General features: G+C 34.6%; 1 protein-coding gene across 1 annotated transcript in view; it reads right to left on the reverse strand.

The window, feature by feature from the left end:
- Positions 1-427: 427 nt before the first annotated feature.
- Positions 428-20,610, reverse strand: part of LOC123666566 (filamin-A) — a 34,655-nt gene continuing 14,472 nt past the window's right edge. The window contains exons 11-17 of the mRNA XM_045600675.1: positions 12,652-12,842; positions 9,484-9,639; positions 8,647-8,716; positions 5,951-6,069; positions 2,946-3,042; positions 2,108-2,314; positions 428-1,484 (exon numbers count right to left, since the gene is read on the reverse strand). Of these exons, the coding sequence (XP_045456631.1) occupies positions 1,300-1,484; positions 2,108-2,314; positions 2,946-3,042; positions 5,951-6,069; positions 8,647-8,716; positions 9,484-9,639; positions 12,652-12,842 (1,025 nt within the window). The 3' untranslated portion in view covers positions 428-1,299. The remainder of the gene's footprint in view (positions 1,485-2,107; positions 2,315-2,945; positions 3,043-5,950; positions 6,070-8,646; positions 8,717-9,483; positions 9,640-12,651; positions 12,843-20,610) is intronic.

Genomic DNA, 20,610 nt, shown 5'->3' on the forward strand with positions numbered 1-20,610 from the left:
TTTCGTTCCTGCTGATGTATAATAGCACAGTTATTACATCAGCAGGAACGAAACTACGTGCTATTAAAAATATATGCTACAGTAGCTTATAGACTCCGGCAACACCAGTAACATTACAAGCGCATTGTCAACTCTCGATCCTCTTCGGAGCTTTGGCCACGTTATTCACCACAGGAACACAACAATACTTGAAAGCAGTTTTATTTAGCTGTTATCTTCTGTAAGGACCAAATTTTAAGCAAGATGTTTCCTGGTGTGAGCTACCTCAAAAAAGTATAAAAAACGAATATAATTTGACTTTGTAAAATGACGATACAATATGCCTTTGAAGCCTACTCGAATAAAAAAAATATATTATGAGTTCCTTATATTCCTTCCTTCCATTAGAAAAAAAGAGTATTAATAGAAATAAAAATGAAAAACTATAAAACTTTCCTTGTTTTTATTTAGTAAACAGTCGCAAATACATTATTGAATAGGTACTTAAAATAGGTATTTACAATATATGGGGTCATTCTACCTACGTAGGTAAAATTCATACAGCACAAACCATTCAAAATTAGAAAGCAAAATATCATTTATCAAAATATATAATAAGATGCAATTTATATAATAAAGGCGGATGATGGAAGAAGATTTTTTCGGTAAAGTTAGTAATATTAAAAACGGACAAGAAAAATCTTATATCCATGATCAGCCTTAATCCAAAGAATAAAAGCGAATTATTAACCCTCCAACACACTTTTTAAAAGAAAAAGTTCGAGAGAAGGTATATAAAGAAAAAGAAAGTAGAAACGACTGATTCGCTTAAATCTAACGTTCTATAAATTACATCTTTCATCTTAAAAGATAAAAGGGAATATTTTTAAATAATACTTTATATGTATTGTCATTTAGTCGCCCTAAAAACTAAACGAGAATCATATAAATTTAAATGAAACATTGGCACGAGTCGACTAGAACTTTGATATCGAAATAAATATATATATGCTAATTAAGAAAAAATTATATTTGTATAAAATACACGATAACGATGTGGGAATAGAAAAACATGAACAACACAAATCTGTAGTTTGTAGTATTTCAGATCGAGCAGAGATCAATTCCGAAATCAGACAATCCAACAACAAAATGGAAATCTTAATTACAAATCAGAAAGCAGTGTATGTAGATCACAATAGTCTAAATTTAGACAATATAATTAAAACAAATACAAATAAACATAATTTTGAAAATACACGAGATATAGTTACTGTAATAAATGATGCAGATGATGCTACATACGCAAATACAGTTGTTTTAGACTTCGACCTTGTAGGGTGATCCGGGGATGTGGTCGTCTCCCCACTTGACGATGACGATATACTCTCCCCTGTCCCTGACGACGTACCAGCACTCATAGTTATTCTTGCCCTTGTGCTTCAGCTGGACTTCATCGCAAGGTCCTTTGGGTCCGTAGATGCCGACGTATAAGATGTTGTTACCTGATTGATTTGAAGTAAACTTTAAGAAACATTTGACTGCAAAAGTATTGCTACAGCACAAGGATTTATTTGAAACTGTATGTTTGGTATTTTTAGAGTGTATTTAGGTCTATTTTAGTTCATAAAGACTTGAAACAATAGATAGATTCATAATTGGTGGTAAAAAGTGTAAGGTGTGAGAACTAGACTAGGAGCTGAAAAGGTAGGTCGTATAGTAGGTAGGTAGGTATAGACTTACAACTAATACTTCGGTTCCTTTATAAACACTCCACTAGCGTCTGTACTACAGACATTAAAAATACATAGAAATGCTTAAAATCTTAGAAATATTTCGATGTATCTAAAATTTATACTTTTTAAATAAAATAATTTTATATATTTATTTTAATAATTCTTATTGACTTCAATATAAAAAAAAGGTCAACTTTTCCTACCACGTAAAATTATGTGTGAAATTTTTTTATTAAATAATTAATTATTTACAAACACACCTTTGTATCTTATCACATCGCATAAGGTAGCTCACAACTTTTTTCTTTAAAATGGATGAAAGGCAAGACCTCATCAAAATTTTTGTTAAAAAAGAAAGAACAAAAAAACCATATCCCGAAGAGATCTCTTACCAGCATCGCCAGCGTGCACCGTAAATTGGTTGTGCTTGTTCAAATATGCCTTCTTCAGACCCATGCCCTTGCTGGTGACCTTCGTGGCGTCAGACTTGAAGTGCGGCAGTACGGGACCTTGCTTCTGAGCACTCTTCGCTACCTTCTGAACCGTTTCCACTGTGACCGATGAGGTCTCCTGGGCACCGATCTCAGCCAAGTTTTCGCCTAGAATTACAAGATGTGTATTAATTAAGGAAAAATAAAAATCAATATGTAAAGTGCTTAATCTTACAGTAGGTATTGACTAAAATTTAAGTATTAATATTTTTTTAATAAGAACAATTTTAAACAAAAACAAAATTATTAAATATTGATCAACTTGAACTTTAAAATCTTTATAAAAACTTATTCAACTAAATATTACTAATATTTAATTCTAATATCTATTACATCTCTTTTAACACAATGGTATCATCAAGTTATATTTTACTTCTTACTGGCTGTTGAACATTCACAATAATCTTTTATTTTCAATTAAAATATATATTATAAGTAAAAATTTACCGACCGTCAATCATGTTGACGCTGTTTCAAAATTAATATCGTCATAAATATAATTTTAATAATTAATTAATTTACAAAAAAAAAGTGATAGTAAATTTTTTAGTTGTTGATGCCGGTAGAGCAAGCAATTATCTATATAATGATATGTAATTTATGTTGAGTAATTGTGAGGTTTTTTTCTAAAAAGGGAGGCAAACATCTTATAAGATTCATATATACTAATACGCTAAGGTTAAGATGTTTGCCTCCCTTTTTAACAATTTAATTAATAATTTAATACATAAACAATTACCCGTCGCTTCAATTTTGAAAGGTGAGCCGACGATGTGATGTCCGTTGTACTTAATGCTCATGTAGTAGAAGCCGGGAGCCAGAGGCGTGTATCGTACCTGGACACATGCATTTCATAAATTTTCCATTTATGTAGTATGTGAAATATCTGTCACAAACAGACATCTATAATATAAAAATGAGTCGCTGAATGTGTTGCTAAGCGCAAAACTCGAGAACGGTTGGACCGATTTCGCTAATTATTTTGTTTAAATATTCCTTGAAGTACGAGGATGGTTCTTACGGAGAGAAAAATTCTAAAAAAAAATTTGAATTTCCTGAAAAAGTCTAAAAACAACACGTTTCTATACTTCCATACAAAAGATTTGTGATAATACTTAAAAGTCAATTTGAACTTTAATACCATACGATAAAGTTTGTGTTAGGCGATACGAAGTTCGCCGGGTCAGCTAGTTAATAATAAAAATAAAAACAAAAGTTTTGTGTACTTTATTTTATTATTATATCAGAAATGTTTTAAACTATATTCGCCAGATTAAGATACTTTTTAAAGCTTTCTTTAAATTATTTAAAATATATACAATTGGTAGCTAAAGTTATTATCTTAATTGTTAAGTTATTATTCCTTATATGTGCATATTTGTTAATTATTCAATAAAATAAAATTAAAATGAACTTTAATATTTACACTGTAGTTTTTCTATATTCCTAAATAGACAGTATGTTACTTACACTTCTGTTCCTTAAGCAGCGAATAAAGATAAAAAGTTTTATTTTTATTATAATGCAATTTATTTAAAACGTTTATATTTACAATCATTAATTTCATGATGTCAAAGTATTCCTGAGAAGTTACTACATTAGAAATATTCTAAAAATCACGAAACTAACAGAAGAGAAACCTAAAAGCTCATCTTTTAGGATTAAAGTTTAATAAGCTTGTCGGTAAAGCTGTCGGTAAAGTACAGAAGTGAAAAAAGTTTAAAAAGGAAAACTATTTAATGGTCAATTGGCCACTAATACAAAAGATTTAAAGATCTTTGACATACCTGGACGCTTTATAAGCTTAACTGCTTGCAAGGGGTCCAACAATAATCCTATATCTATTGTTATTTTTGACAAATTCTTTAGAAATATTATTCACAACGCCGTGGCGCAGGATCACAGTACGGGCCGCTCTGCTGGAGGTCGCGGGTTTGATCTTTGCTAATAGTAAACATTACTTATAGACCCCACAGATGTTTGCCGTACTAAGGACCGTGCGTAAGGCGTTTGTGTGTTTTCGGACCAACACGGGAAAGATCCTAGTGGGGGTCATTGAGAACAAGGCGTTTCGTTTCAGCCTGTAATATCCCACTGCTAGGCATAGGCCTCTTTCCCCATGTAGGAGGAGGATCAATTCGCCACGCAGCCCCAATGCGGTTTGGCGGATGTATTCCCTTCAGAATTGAAAAGACCGAAGCCCTCCTCTTTCGCGGGACCGGACGCAAGGGACCCCCACCGGGGGCTACCCTGCAGATCGGAGAGGGGAGGGTCAGGATGAGCTCCCAAATGAAATATTTGGGGCTCATCCTTGACGGAGGGTGGACCTTCGGTCCACACTTCGCTATGGTGGGACCGAAGGTCGTGAAGGTGGCGAGTGCACTGGGCAGACTCCTCTCGAACCTCGGAGGACCCAGCGCCGCCTGCAGGCAGCTATATTCCGGAGTCTGCCGGAGTATGGCGACGTACGGTGCCCCGGTTTGGGCGGATCGCCTCACTGCGAAGAATAAGGCCGCACTGCGGTCGGCGCAGAAGATCATCGCGGTGAGGGTGATTCGGGGGTATCGTACGGTATCGTGGGCTGCAGCTACTGCTCTAGCTGGCGACCCCCCGTGGGAGCTCGTGGCGGAGGTCCTTGCCGAGACCTACTCATACGTCTCGGGTAGGAGGGCTCTCGGTGAGAACCTCACGTTGGACGGGATCCTACGGGTGCGCCGGATGGGGCAAGAAGCATTAATGCGGAGGTGGGGGGAGGACCTGGTGGAGCAGCCGTATGGCACACGCGTAACGGCTGCCTTGCGCCCGGTCCTTGAGCGGTGGATGCGCCGTAAGCGCAAACCCCTCACCTTCCGTCTGACGCAGGTTCTCACCGGGCACGGCTGCTTTGGTGAATACTTGTGTCGGACGGCCCAAAGGGAGCCGACGACTGAATGTCACGATTGTGGCGCGGCGGTGGACTCTGCCCAGCACACCCTCGAGGTGTGCCCGAGATGGGCGGCGCTACGTCGCGATCTGACGACAGTCCTCGGAGGGGACTTGTCACTGCCGAGCGTTATCACCGCGATGCTCGGTGACGACGAGTCCTGGAAGGCGATGGTCTCCTTCTGCGAGACAGTAATGTCCCAGAAGGAGAACGACGAGCGGATGAGAGAGGGGGCCGCCGACGAGGCCTCCATCCGCAGGCGACGAACGGGGGTGCGTAGGAGGCGCTACTTAATGCGTCTCCAGTAACGCCCCTGTGCCCATGTCGGGCCGGGATGGGAACCCGGTCCTGCTAGACATGGCGTCGTCGGGATTGTTCAGAGGTGAGCCGGACAGTCCCATGGAGGAGAAGTCTGGTCTTTTTGCCGAGGCCAGCCTGTCGCTGGAGGGATCCTGTTGCCTGCAGTTCCGGGACCCTCCAATTAAAGCGGCTGAAGGCTCCCGCAGGGGTTTTGGTCGGTAGTGCACCCCCAAGTGCTAAGCCGACATATGGTCTAGGAATGCCTACCCGGGCATCCTGGATATCACCCGTAAATGGGTTACCCTGCGATATCAAAAAAAAAAAAAAAAAAAAAAAAAAATGTATTCCCTACTATGAGTAACGATCGCTATCAGGTGTACAACCTGATAACAACCGGGACCTAGAGCTTAACGTGCTCTCCTAGGCACGGTGGGGAGACCCACAAGGACTAACAACTAGACCGGAAATGAATATTTATATAAATACAAATATCCGACGAGGCGTTTATTATTTATTATTACCTTGTAGCCTTCTTCAACCTCAGTACAGTCCATGGCAACTCTGGAGGGTCCGTCCATGGTGACCGCCAGGATACCAGCTCCAGCATTGCAGGTGTCAATTATCAGGTCAGTTTTAGCGCCTGTAACAATTTATAAGTGTTTAGTTTCAAAAAAGTAGTTAAATACCTACAGAACTACTTACAAAGTTAACCTGAATTATATATTATATATTAATCCTATGACTACTAAGAAGATAAGGAATTCTTGCTACATAAAAATTGTTAGAATATTTTTGTATTTTATATTTTGGTAATAATTTTTATTGAAATTTGAAAAAGTCGTTATTTAATCAACGGATGTAAGTCTGAAAGATACGCAATTAGTTTATTTCACTAACAAAGCCTACCAACTACAAATGAAATCAAATAAAAAAGTATGTATTAATGCCAAATACGTTTTTTGTCGCAAAAACAACACTATCATATTATATATTATGTATATATTTTCATAAAACTTTGTGCATAAATTGTCGGAGATACAGATTAACACATAGGTTATTTTCATCCTGACATTTCCACAAAACCAAAAGATATCCAGATGCGACAACGAGGTGCTAATTACAAATATTCATCGATAAAAAATCTTCTTTAAATTTTCTTTCTTTTAAATTAAATAATTTTCGCTTATCGCGTTCTAAGAAACAGATATACATTTAAAGTTTTTATGAGACCGCATGAGTGTATAATTATATCCACACCTTCATAGATAAGGAAGTAAGTATAGTTATTATATTTGCTACTAGTTTTGTTATCTGCAATCGATATCCTAAATAACGTTCGAATTATTTTTAAAAGTAATTTATTAATTACGCGTAGTGGTATCGAGAATGTTAATTGCAGCTTGCTTATTCAATTACCCAAAAAATATGCTCAGTATTCATCAAATTTTAATACGATTAAATGATTTTTTATGTACGTTGGTACGTTGATAATATTTTATTGTTACATAACAACAATTTTTGATCTTTAATACTAATTTATATCTGTATCATTGAATTTGTGAACCTAATTTTAAAAAAATCAGTCGCATATCACTTTAAAAAGTCCAGTAATGTTAATTTTATAATTACAAGAAACTATTACGATTGGTTACCAAATTATCAACAATTTTTCATTCGGTAGCACAAACTGTATTACAAAGGCGAAGAATTATTTCAATGTCGTGATTAATAATACTCTTATGCACAGTTTTCTAACGAAACTACGTTTTTGACATACATAAATACTCACTCAAACACGTATTCTAGAGAACGGATGTACATATTCAAGAGAAACAGTATTCTTTAATAACTAGTAATAATCTAAAATTCAGTACGTTAATCTATAAACTGATAGCAAAAAAATTGTATGAGTAAAACTGAGGCATGCAAGTAGCTTTACTGTAGAAGTCCTTCAATATACATTGACCGATGTGTATCTCTAGATAGAGATAGATACAGATAGTTAGAGATCTTTTTGACTTATTAAGATCATGAACTCAATTATGTTAGTTTTATCAACTTTATTCTATGTATGTCGTATGATTATGTTTAAATTTAATTTGAATTTTATAATTAATTTAAAGTCACGTACTCTGTCAACTGGTGTAACTTGTCTTTAGTGGCCTAGCAAGGACGAATTCATAAAATTTTCATTTGTACAAAAGATTATGTAATTTGTACTCGATATTTTCAATATTAACATTATTTAACATATGAAAACATTTTTTTTAAAACACATTACTTTGTGTATCTTATTTTTTAAATAATGAGACATTTTATATGCAAAATATCTAGACTAATTGTTAGACTAAGATTTTAGTATAAATTGTTCATTTAACTTTCATACTAATATATAAGATCGAAATCGATTTAAACTAAAACTTAAGTTTTATCAAATTTCATCTAGTATTAACAAAGGCTTTCATAAAACTTATAATTATCATCGTACAAAGTAATTAAACGGGATATATTATATTAAACGGGAAGCTACCATCATTTCGGAATGCAGACTCCGCTGAGAAGAGCGGGCAGGAAGTCCAACAGTTATTTGTATTTAAAAATTGTTGTCATTACTTTTTATTAATAATAAAAATTATATAAATATTTCTAATAGCAAATACAAGTAGATATACATATGTAATGAATGTAAATGTATACTTTGCTCCAGGAAGAAAATAATGATCTATAAATGTCAAAAATATGGTGATCACGACTATTTTTCCTTCTCATGTGTGAAAGATAAAATAATTATGAATGTGCAACTAGTATTTTGTTCTTTGATAGACGTACTGGCGTAAATTTATATATTATAGAAATTACAAAATTGATAAATATAAAGCTTAAAAAGAATTTCTTTATTATCTATATATATATATATATATAGATAATTGTGTCACGGTGTATATTAGCGATAAGCTCCAAAATTACTGAACCAATTTTTATCAAATTTCGTAAACATATGTAATTTAATTTAACTTGGGAGATAGGGTCATTTTTATCTCAGTTATTGATCTCAATATTTGTTATTGCAAATTAAATGTTTATTATGCGACTTTAGTGTGTATGACGGTAGATGGCGCCGTATATGAAAAGAGAGTTTGGCTGCTCCAAAATTTCGAGCAAAATATATCTGCTGCTCTCTACCTAAATATGTTATAGAAAAATAAGCAAAACGTACCTGTCTTAACAGTTCCTAGACCTGGTCCATGTGCGTGAACTGCGGCGGGATCGGCATCATCTTTACCGACCTGTAGAAGAAATATATATGTAAGAATGCTATTAAGAATAGAGTGATGATGATGACCTCCCAAACGTACTGGTTCTAGTCTCCCGAAAAGTAATTGCAGGTTATATAAATAATGAATTTTTTGTTAGTAAGTTCTAACAATCTGAAGAAATTCTACTGGGCATAGGCCTTTTCGCCTATATATGAAATGGATATCTTCTGCACCACACTTTAATTTGGTGGATAACATGACATGACAAAAGTAACGATCCTCACAAAATACTTCTTACTGTTTTAGCCTGTAATATTCCACAGCTGGGCATAGGGCTCTTTCCCCATGTAGGAGAAGGATCAGAGCTTCATCCACCATGCTGCTCCAATGCGAGTTGGCGCAGCTTTTGTATTGACCATACATGTGTTTGCCGTGGTCTGGGTGTTTGTGCAGTTCTTGTGGGTCTCCCCACCTTGCCTCGGAGAGCACGTTAAGCCGTCGGTCCCGGTTGTTATCATGTACACCTGATAGCGATCGTTACTCATAGTAGGGAATATATTCGCCAACCCTCATAAAATGTATAAGATAATTATACTCTATATCAATGGCCGTAGATGCTATCAAAGGCATTTGGGGAGTGATACAAAACGATTTTTTGTAAAAATATTTGATTTTTGTGCATCATTTAAGAGTAACAAAAGGAACATAAAATGACATATGATGTACATAAACATTACATTATAACTAAGTCATTATAAAACTAACTTGACAAAAGAACAACTCAATTCAGATTATACCTTGATCCTAAGAGGAGACGACGGGATGTGAACTCCGTTGAACTTGACGTTGATGTTGTGGACGCCGTTCTCTCTAGGCATAAACCTGATGCTGTACTGGTCCCCATCGATGTTCTGGATGAAGCAGTCATCGGTCTTGCCCGATGGGGAGTTGATCTGCACAAAGAAAATACATTATTAAAGTGTAAATTTGATGTAGGTTAAGTTTATTTTTTAATCTATTCTAACGAGGTAGATTAAATGGTTCTATTGATTGCACTAATTTCAAGACTTAACAGATTACTTTCAGTAAATCTTATTTAGATAAACAGTTCGCTGTAAAATACAAGGGATAAAATATCACACACAGACACCCGGGAAGAAAGGGACTACAACTTTGGCATAAATAATCTACATCATAGCTTTAGATTTATCTTTACGCGCGGTATTGTGTGCGTGTATTTGTCAATATTAGTTTTATTTTTCTAACCGAAATGATAATGGTGTAACTGAAAATGATGCAAAATATCACGCAAGCGTTAGTCGGAATACAGATTCTGGCTATAAATTTTTATTGGCCAATAATGCCAAGTAGAAAAAGAAGTTTTATTTGTGTGACAGTGACGTAACAGTCAATTTTCAGAGAAGAGGGAAATAATTAGAATTATTTGTACAGCGATTTACATAATTAAAATTAGTTACATATTTTTATAGTTTCCATTTGATATACAAACGATTATCTAAGATTTTATTTTTGTGTTACCCACATTAGGAATTCTAAACATTTTTGAATATCATATCAAAAATTGACCGCTCCAGCGGGGTTCGAACCCGCGTCTCCGACGTACCGTGTCGGCGCTCTAGCCAATTAAGCTATGGAACGATACACCCGCTCGAGCGAAATCTTCGATATGATAATTTAAATTACGGTTTAAGCGAACCGTGGCGCCGTCTATAGTGAGCTCTTTACAGAAACCCGTAACTATTCAAAGTTTCATATTACAATGAAAATCTTTGACAGGAGACGACACCGTGCTATTTTTAATATCTAAGATTTTATTTTTGTGTTACCCACATTAGGAATTCTAAACATTTTTGAATATCATATCAAAAATTGACCGCTCCAGCGCTTAAACCGTAATTTAAATTATCATATCGAAGATTTCGCTCGAGCGGGTGTATCGTTCCATAGCTTAATTGGCTAGAGCGCCGACACGGTACGTCGGAGACGCGGGTTCGAACCCCGCTGGAGCGGTCAATTTTTGATATGATATTCAAAAATGTATACAAACGATTAGCTAAATCTGAAATGTATTTTTTGAACTGAAATTTCTGAAAACGGATGAAACGTCACGAAGATGTGCGACGTTTTGATGTGCAACGTTTTTTAAATTATGATACCGCCTATTGCGTCCTATACATGCGTCAGCCGCCTTGTGTCTTGCATCGCCTTAGTTTTCAATTAGTTTCTAATTATTTCTTTATATTTTTCAATAAGTTTGCCAAAGAAGTCTTACTTCTGACATGTGTACTTTGTACGCACGCACTTTTTTTCCCATTCATCACATAAAAACCTCAGCTAGGTTACCCATGTATAAATCTTTCTAGTTCGTGAAACAATACTGTAGCCATATTAATTTTTATAACGCATCGTGAAACTTGGGCATCCATCTTGTGAGTTATAAAATATGAAGCGACGTGATTTATGCTGAGGGCGGTCACGTGCGGTCAGTCTGTTTTATTACATTTTTTTTTTACTAATACTTGTAACACCAGTGCGTGTTAAGACAAATATTATAGGGAATTTTGTAAGGAAGTTTCTATATGTTTTTTTTATTATTACTGTTTGTAATTGTTTTTGTAGTGTATTATGTAAAACTAAGGACGTTTATGCGTAAGTCAATTAATATTGTGGCGATATTTCTTATCTGGTAATTGTAAAAAGTTTGCGAATATTATGCCTAGAAAAGTCGGAAAGGATGACAAATGACAATCAGTAGTAACTTCACACGAACTTTAACCAATTGTTTAAAGACTAATAATATACTTATACTGCATGAATAACTATATAAATACACAACTTTTTGTGTTATAGGAACGTTAAAAATAAATACAAAAATCCGAATCCTTAAAAAAATCAAAATAAATCATCAGTCAATCAATCTTCAAATAAAGAATCTTCACGTATCAACTTACTATCCGACACTGGACAATGTTACGCCTAGCAGTGGGTCCATCTATCATAAATCTTTAATAACAACTCCTCGTTGGATCTCATGTTCTCACGATAAATCAAATGACCCTCTTATTGGCGAACATATTGCCATGGATTCGCGGACTCCACACGGATTACTAACCGTAAATTTTAAATGAGCATTTGTATTTTTATGAATAGCTTTTCACGTTTAAACTAAAGAGAAACATGCACAATAATACATACATGCATTGATTTATCATTTTATCACTAGCCCGTAAGTCACAGGTTTACTAAGTTCACGCAACACAATAAAATCACGCAATACAATGCAATAAATTTTGTGTAACATACATTTTTTTTATAGATATATTATTCAATATTCAAGTAGAATACTTTTTTTTAACTAAGTCGGCAAACAAGCGTAGGGCTTTATTAATGGTAAGCGCTTACCATAGCGTATAGACGCCTCCAACATCAAAAGCATCGCAAGCGCGTTGCTGACCCTATCCCCAATACCCCAGGAGCTCTGGTCACCTTACTCACCACAGGAACACAACACTGCTTGAAAGCAGTACATACACAGTTTATACAGTAGGGATATATAGATAATTCTCATTTCATTTAATTCATACAAATTAGGTACTGCTCAACGATTTAAATCGTGCTTTATTCATTAATAATTAACAAAATGTTTATTCAAACAATTGAAATACTTGAAAGTCCAACATATTCAGAAAACGTGTAGTTTTACAAACCATCGAATTCAGAACATATCTGGTTCGAAATTAAGCTGTTCGTGAGCAAAACGGGGCGTTATCTAAATATGTCAACCGGGCATTAAGCGTTCGTTTAAAATCTAGCTATGTTGAGGTCTGATGCTATTTTTATAATTCCTAAGGTATCCTTAGGGTACAAAATTATAAGTCCGTTGGCGCAGTTTGTATTCTGCTTTTTATATAATATTATTTATTATATGTATGATTGATACTAACCGTGCCGTTTAAGCTGCCCTTGGCACCATTCAGCCTGATGTAGAACTGCGTGGGCTTGTCAACTTGAGCGGAGTCTGGGAATTGTGCGACTTCAAGGAGATGGGCGTCGCCCACCGCTGGGGAAATGTACACCTTGAAGGGGGAATCCGGGATGTGCTGCTCGTTGAACTTGAGACCGATGCGGTATTCACCTGTTTGAAGATACTTTTAAATTAACTGTTTTTGTTAAATAAAGGCTTCACACTTAACTTTCTTTGAGTTTGTTATACTTATTGAATATTCATATCATTCACACTTATCGATGTTTTGTAGTCTAAATAATAAACATTGTTATTTTTATTATTTTTATATTATGAACCGCCCAGTAGTATAACCATTTGTCGGGGCTCTGGAAACAGAAACTACTTTAACACAAATACCCAGACTCAAAATGCCTGGCAATATGGTTTGTCTTAAGCAAAGATCGAACCCGCGACCATTACGCAAATACCTCGTCGAAACTATTTTACATTAGTTCTTTTAATCTATACAAATAAATAAAATTGAAGTGTCTGTTTGTAATATTAAAATAACCGCTTTTTACTAAATGGATATGGACATCCATATACACGGTATATATACCAAAATAACATTTTTTACAATTATCTGCCTGTCAGTCTGTCTGTCTATCTGTCTGTCTGTTTGTTCCGGCTAATCTCTGAAATAGACTGATTTTGACGGGACTTTCACTGCCAGATATCTGATGTAATAAGGAGTAACTTAAACTATTTTAGTTTATGTTTATAACTCTGCAAATTGAACAATAAATATTTTTTTTAAATAAGACGCGGACGAAGTCACGGGCACAGCTAGTACATAATAATCTTTAATACTTATTAGAGAGAGAAAATAGAAATAACATATATATTAATTCAAAAGTAAATTTAAATAATTTAGAGTTAAACAAAATTTGATAGTTGTCGCTTGAAGTTGTTGAGAAGTACGGTAAAGTTGTAACAAGTATTTTTGTAAATGATATTTTAAAAATAATTAGAAAATGACTAAAATATGTCATTTGTATATATTTCAAGTTTTGCCTATAATTAAACAAGCTATTAACGTTGATTAATTCACTTATATCGTTCAATTAAATCGGTGTTTCGTTTGATTTCATAAAATTAATCAACATTTGATTGACACGAAAACGCTTTGATAAAAAAAACCTCAAAACTACAAAATATATGATTGTAACAAATTAATTTGTATTTTATTACAAGAAAAAATCGTAACATGCTATTTCTAACGATCCTCCCGAAATGTCCTATAAATTTTCTGTCCTATCGAAAAAACCGACAAAATTGAAAAAAAAAACGATACAAAACCGCAATTTGAATTTCAAGAAAGACGGTTTTTACGGAGGAGACGTCACTCAATCTGAATAACCGACTAACGATGGCGGCCATATTTCTTCTGGGCCTCTTGTGGAAATTTAAATTTTTCTCAAAATGTTTTTTCTATATGAACATTCCAACTTCGTGGAGGGCATATTGTTACAGATTTATTTACATGTGTTTTTTTTTCATTTAGAATGTTTTTCATTGATTGGACAAAAAATAATCTTGCGTTTTTTTCGGGTATGTCGTGTTTTGTACTCTCAACTAGTGTAGGGACCGGTGACATCGCATTCGTATCGTGAGTTTAAGAGAAGGTAAATTTATTCTTAGTTAATCAGTGGTATCTTCTATTATTTTAGTTACCCACTTATAATTTGAATTGATTAACATATGTAACAAATTAAACCGATTTATACAATTGATTATTTTCAATTTATTATTTTTTTTAGTTCATGACATAATTTTATGGACTATTACTACCCCAAAAAGAAATGGGTTTAATAAGGAATTATATCATTAGGTATATGATAGCTTATAATAAAAAACTAAAAAACTGTAGCAAATTCCATAATTATAATAATAATAATAATAATAATAATAATTTATTTCAGACATAATTATGTCCATATTTTTGTTAGTTACATTTTTTCCTACGCTATGTTAGTTCCAACAATTGTGACAAATGACAAACAAACAAATTATACCAAGTCAAAAATCAATAAAAATAACACTAACATCAAAATCAATATACAAAAATTCAATCAAACCCAAAAATTAAAATGATCACCAAATTCAATACTAAAATTCAATCAATATTACAATAATTAAAATTAAAAAATTAAAATAAATACTAAAATTCAAAATTACAATAATAAAAAATTTAAAAAAAAATCAATATTAAAATTCAATCAAAATTAAAATTAAAACTAAAAACTAAAATCATAATTCAATCAATAGAAAAGCTTAAGAAATAATAACTTATTCAATTTAAATTAAGTTTCAAAAAATTTCAATATATTAAATTATCACAAATTATCACCGTAAAACCAAAATCAAAAATTAAAACTAAGAATCAAGGCAAAATCGAAATTGAAATCAAAATTATAATTAAATGTCAGTTACAATAATTCTTAACAACTATGTTAGTTATAAAAAAAAAAAAAAAAAGTAAAAGCTATCAAAATTTATTTCTTTAAGCTTCCCTCGCAACTACGTGTGCACCATCCCAGCGTCTCCAGAGGGGACTATCTAGCTTTACAGCCAATGTGCTGAGGAGGTTATTGGAGCTGTTCATTAATCTGCGCATTGCGGACGCGGTCCGCTTGCGCATGATCGCATAGAAATCATCTATATGAGCATCCGCAAACATTGCCGACGCGCTGCAGTACCGAGGCTTCTTCAACAAAACCCTCAGCACATTGTTGTACTGTACACGCAGAGCACTATATGCTCGCCGAGTGTAATTCTCCCATAGACTACACGTGTAAAAAGACTGACAAAAGGCTTTAAATAAAATTACCTTTACTTGTGACGTACAACGAGCAAATCTACGGGCCAACATATTACCTCTAACAGACAAAGCTCTGCGCTCGCGCTCGATATCACTATCATCATCCAGGCGTTCATTCACAATATGGCCAAGGTATTTGAACTCAGATACTTGTTTTAGAGGAGTTCCACAGAGATGTATATTAGGATTGAAATTTAATGGTTTATTTTTACCTCGAAAGATTAAAATTTCACTCTTTTTAGCATTATATCTGAGTCCGTTCTCCTTAGCATATTCCTCACAGATTTTTATTAATTTTCGAAGACCACTGACCGAGGGGCTCAACAGAACCATGTCGTCCGCGTAACTAAAATTATTCATTATAACACCGTCTATCGAGCAACCAACGCCTGCTCTGCTAAGCCTCTCTGTCAGGTTGTTCATGTAAAGATTGAACAGCCTGGGTGACGTCAGCCCCCCCTGTCTCACTCCACACTCCAGTTTGTATGGATCACTAAGTGCATTACCCCACCTAACCACATTACTTTGAATGCCATACCAGTACTTCAATAGTAATATCAACTCGGGTCTTAAATGAGTTTCTGTTTTAAGCTTCTGCCATAAAATTATACATTTTATTTGGTTTACTACTAATACTGCTTCAGCCTATTGCAGTCCACTGTTGGATAGATGCCTCCCAAAGTTTGCGCCAAACATCCCGGTCCTACACGATTCTCAACCAAAAACAGAAAATTTTAACAATTTGAATTTAAACTAAATTCAACAAAACTCGGTGGCACGGGTCCCGGTTCCCAAATAATGACGTAGGCCTCATGCAAAGCGGTGGTATTGACATGTTACGGGGTTCGATATCCCGGCTACTTCCTCTTGTTTCTTATACTTTACAAAAACTTCGCTTTCGTTTTTTGCTACTATCGCAGGTGGACCGAACATCTTACTGAATGAGGTAGCTATTAATGTTATTTTTAATGTTTTGTTATTCTAAGCAATGATATAATTTAATACTTCATGGCTTTACATTCTAATTGTTGATTTTGATTATTAACCTTTGTTTCATGGGCTCGGTTCTCGCTCATGGCAAATATTTATATTAACTAAACAATTGTTTCTGGGTGTGTATGGTGGGATGGGGTTATGTATTGTGTGCTTCGGGACCCCCGACACAGAAGTAAATCCAAATATGTGCTGTTGTGTGTGTGTGTGTGTGTGTGTGTGTGTGTGTGTGTGTGTGTGTGTGTGTGTCGTTAATTATAAGCATTATGGTGCTACGGGTAAAAGAAGAACTCGTGTGCCGAGATATCCCATTGGAGAGAAAGAGCAAACCGGCTGACACCTAGTGTTGGACATTACATGAAGGGTAATGTCTTAAAACTAAATTATATGTATGGAAAACACTGCCAAGACGCCTAATACCCCTTAATTAATTTTAAGGTATTTTCAAATGCAAATTGTTCATTCCTTTTCATTCGTATTTCTTTTATTATTGCGAAGAATCAGAGAGGCCTTTTTCATAAATGAGAAGTAAGGTATTACAACATAGGAAGCACTTTTCTAATAATTATATTAAAGTGACATAGGCTCAACACTCATTAATCTACAGTTGTTTGTTTAGAAATCGAAACGCAGTCATAAGGCGGCACTTAAATATTATATATTCTTTATTGCACTTTAAAAGCATAGTTATAATCATGTTCACAAAGAAAGTTGGCAAGGGCGAACTTATATAAGAAATCTCTACCAGTCTACCCATGGTGGTGAGAAACAATTTTACCGCGGGACACAGTAGCCCAAGAGCGATAAAGTAACAAAAGGTTAGTAATAATAATAAAGCTATGAACTTATTCTGTAATATTTCCAAATATAAGATTTCAAAATGCTACTGTCTTCATTAAAAATTATATAACGGTTGAAATTTTGCACGAATAAATTTCAAAAGCTGTACGTAATTAATTTAGTGTTATAAAGCCCTCTTTACTATAATTTAGCTATCACTCAATAGTCTCTGTTTATGTATTCAGAACAATTGCATATGATTTCTAAAAGTATTAATCTAATACTAGCAACACCCGTGCAATAAATCCCGTTAAATAAGTAAAAAAATTACCGACCGTCAATCATGTTGACGGTGTTTTAAAATTAAAGCCGTCATAAATATAATTTTAATAATTAATTAATTTACAAAAAAAGTGATAGTAACTTTATTAGTTGTTGATGCCGGTAGAGCAAGAAATTATCTATATAATGATGTTGAATTAATGTGGAATAATTGTAAGGTTTTTTCTAAAAAGGGAGGTAAACATCTTAACCTTAGCGTATTAATTATATATGATACTAGCTATGCCCGCGGCTTCGCCCGCGTTGAAATTAGTGTATCACAAAGTTTTCCCGGCAAAGTTCCAGTGAAACTCTCATCAAAATCGGCTTAGCCGTTCCGTGAATCTTCCTCTTGCCAATGGTGGAGCTCTCTCTCCAATGATGATACCGCATGAAAATCCGTTCAGTAAATTTTGAACGAATCGATCACATACACTTTTAGGAACTTTGTTTTATAATACACTAACTGTTGCCCGCGACTACGTCCGCGTGGTTATGAAGATATGCATTACTATTAAGATGCTTAACGCAAATTATGTTTTTATTTCAGTCACTTGAAATGCTTATCAAAATGAGTAACTTTTTAAAATGCACAATTTAGTATAATTTAATAGTTATTGTTATAAAACCTCTCTATACACCACATTTTTAGTTCTATTTTCAGGCTGTATATGTTTCATACAAACTATCAACCCCAATTAAACCCCCTCAGAGGTGGAATATCGTAAAATCCGTTCTTAGCGGACGTCTGCTAACTATAATCTACCTCCCTGCCATATTTTATCTTTTTCCAACCTGGATAGATAGCATCCAGCAGTTTTTGAGTTCTCGTGATGAGTGAGTTAGTGACCTTTCTCTTTTATATATATAGATTACGATGCATTATTTGGATACTTTCTCACCATCTATAGAGCATATATTTTAAATTTCTAGTCTCTTACTTCAAAAACATAAGACTTTCATACAAACTTCCAACCCCCGTTTTACCACCTTAGGGGTCGAATTTCGTAAAATCCGTTCTTAGCGAATGTCTACGCTCTATAAGGAGTCTATCTGCCAAATTTCAAATTTGTAGTTATAATTTCGTAGATTTCGTGATGAGTGAGTAAACCTACTATCCCCCGTTTTAACCCCAAAAGGAAGTTGATTTCTAAAGATACATTATTTGGACACCTTCTTATCATATAAAGAGCACACATTTTAAATTTCAAGTCTCTTACTTCAAAAACATAGGACTTTCATACAAACTTCCAACCCCCGTTTTACCCCCTTAGGGGTCGAGTTTCGTAAAATCCGTTCTTAGCGGATGTCTACGTCCTATAAGGAGTCTACCTGCCAAATTTCAAGTTTGTAGGTGTTATAGTTTCGGAGATTTCGTGATGAGTGAGTGACCTTTCGCTTTTATATATATTATAGATTATAGATAAATTATAAAGTAATTATTACATAAGTATCTAATTATTGTAATAAAATACACTCTGAAAGCTATTAAAATTAAAAGCAATTGGAACTAAGAGTCAAAGATTTAACTGCAATGTTTTGCTTGAAAAGTTAAAAACTTATTAAATTTTAAAATGTTGCTCACTTAAGTAATGTAAATGTTTTATTTAGAAAAAGTCAACAAATTTATTGATGTTGACATTTATTACACTAGTAGTATCTAATTTGAATTTAAATTCGACAGTCTTTGTTTATTTTTCATAAAATCAGCGGTATTGATTTTTTTTTCTGTTATAAGCAAGAAATAAACATTAATTTATAGAATGTTAATAGTAAATTACATATACATAGGTTATGTTATAATTACATCCTTTAATGTTAATAATTAATGGTGAATATTTGGAAGAATAAGAAATATTGTTAAATGTCAGATTTGCAAACGATAACATTTTAGATGTCAGATGTAATTTCGTATATACCTAATGTAAACGCGAACTAGATTAATATGTATGAAGTTTTTTATTTACTTGGATATAATAATGTTAAAAGTGTAACAAAAAATAAAACTGTAATGATTAAGTACAATATAAAAATAACTATAAATGTTGGGGTAATAATACGGGTGCTGGTATGGGATGCAACCTGTTCAGACACGCTGCTTTGCTTCGCTTCAGCCTGTAATATTCCACTACTGGGCATAGGCCTCTTTCCCCATGTAGGAGAAGGATCAGAGCATAATCCACCACGCTGCTTCAATACGGGTTGGCGGATATATTCCCTACTATGAGTAACGATCGCTATCAGGTGTACATGATAACAACGGGGAACAACGGCTTAACGTGCTCTTCGAGGCACGGTGGGGAGACCTACTAGGACTGCACGAACACCCAGACCACGGCAAACACCTGTATGACCAATGCAAATGTTTGTCATGTGCGGGGATCGAACCCGCAACTGCCAGTGCAACAGGTACAATCCATGGCTGTAACCGTTGCCCCTGGCCCCTTCCCATCTACATGGAACCAACAACAGAGCTGGTGCAGCTTGTGAAGCGGCTGAAAAAACTAAAGCATGCAAATACAGGGGTCTAGGCTCCGAATATGATTTTGTTCCATTCAGTGCGTTGATGGGCCCTTGATCCATGGGGGCCTAGCGCTAGGAGGAGGCAGCTACCTCTGACGAATTGCGACCTAAGAATTAGTCTAGTTATTCAAAGAGGGAACGCTGCCAGTATCTTCGGAATCTTGACTAAAGGGATTCCTTTTAATAATATATTTTAGTTATTATGTATCATCATTACAGCCTATACAATCCACTGCTGGACATAGGCCTCCACAAGTTGACGCCAAAAATAACGTGAACTCATGTGTTTTGCCCATAGTCACCACGCTGGGCAGGCGGGTTGGTGACCATTTTGGGTTATTATGTATAGAGTAACTAAAAAATATATATATATATATATATATATATATATATATATATATATATATATATATATATTAAGGTTTTTAGTTTTACTTTCATTGTTCTAGTACATATTTT

This window comes from Melitaea cinxia, chromosome 26 (assembly GCF_905220565.1).
Source record: "Melitaea cinxia chromosome 26, ilMelCinx1.1, whole genome shotgun sequence".
NCBI classification, from domain to species: Eukaryota; Metazoa; Arthropoda; class Insecta; order Lepidoptera; family Nymphalidae; genus Melitaea; species Melitaea cinxia.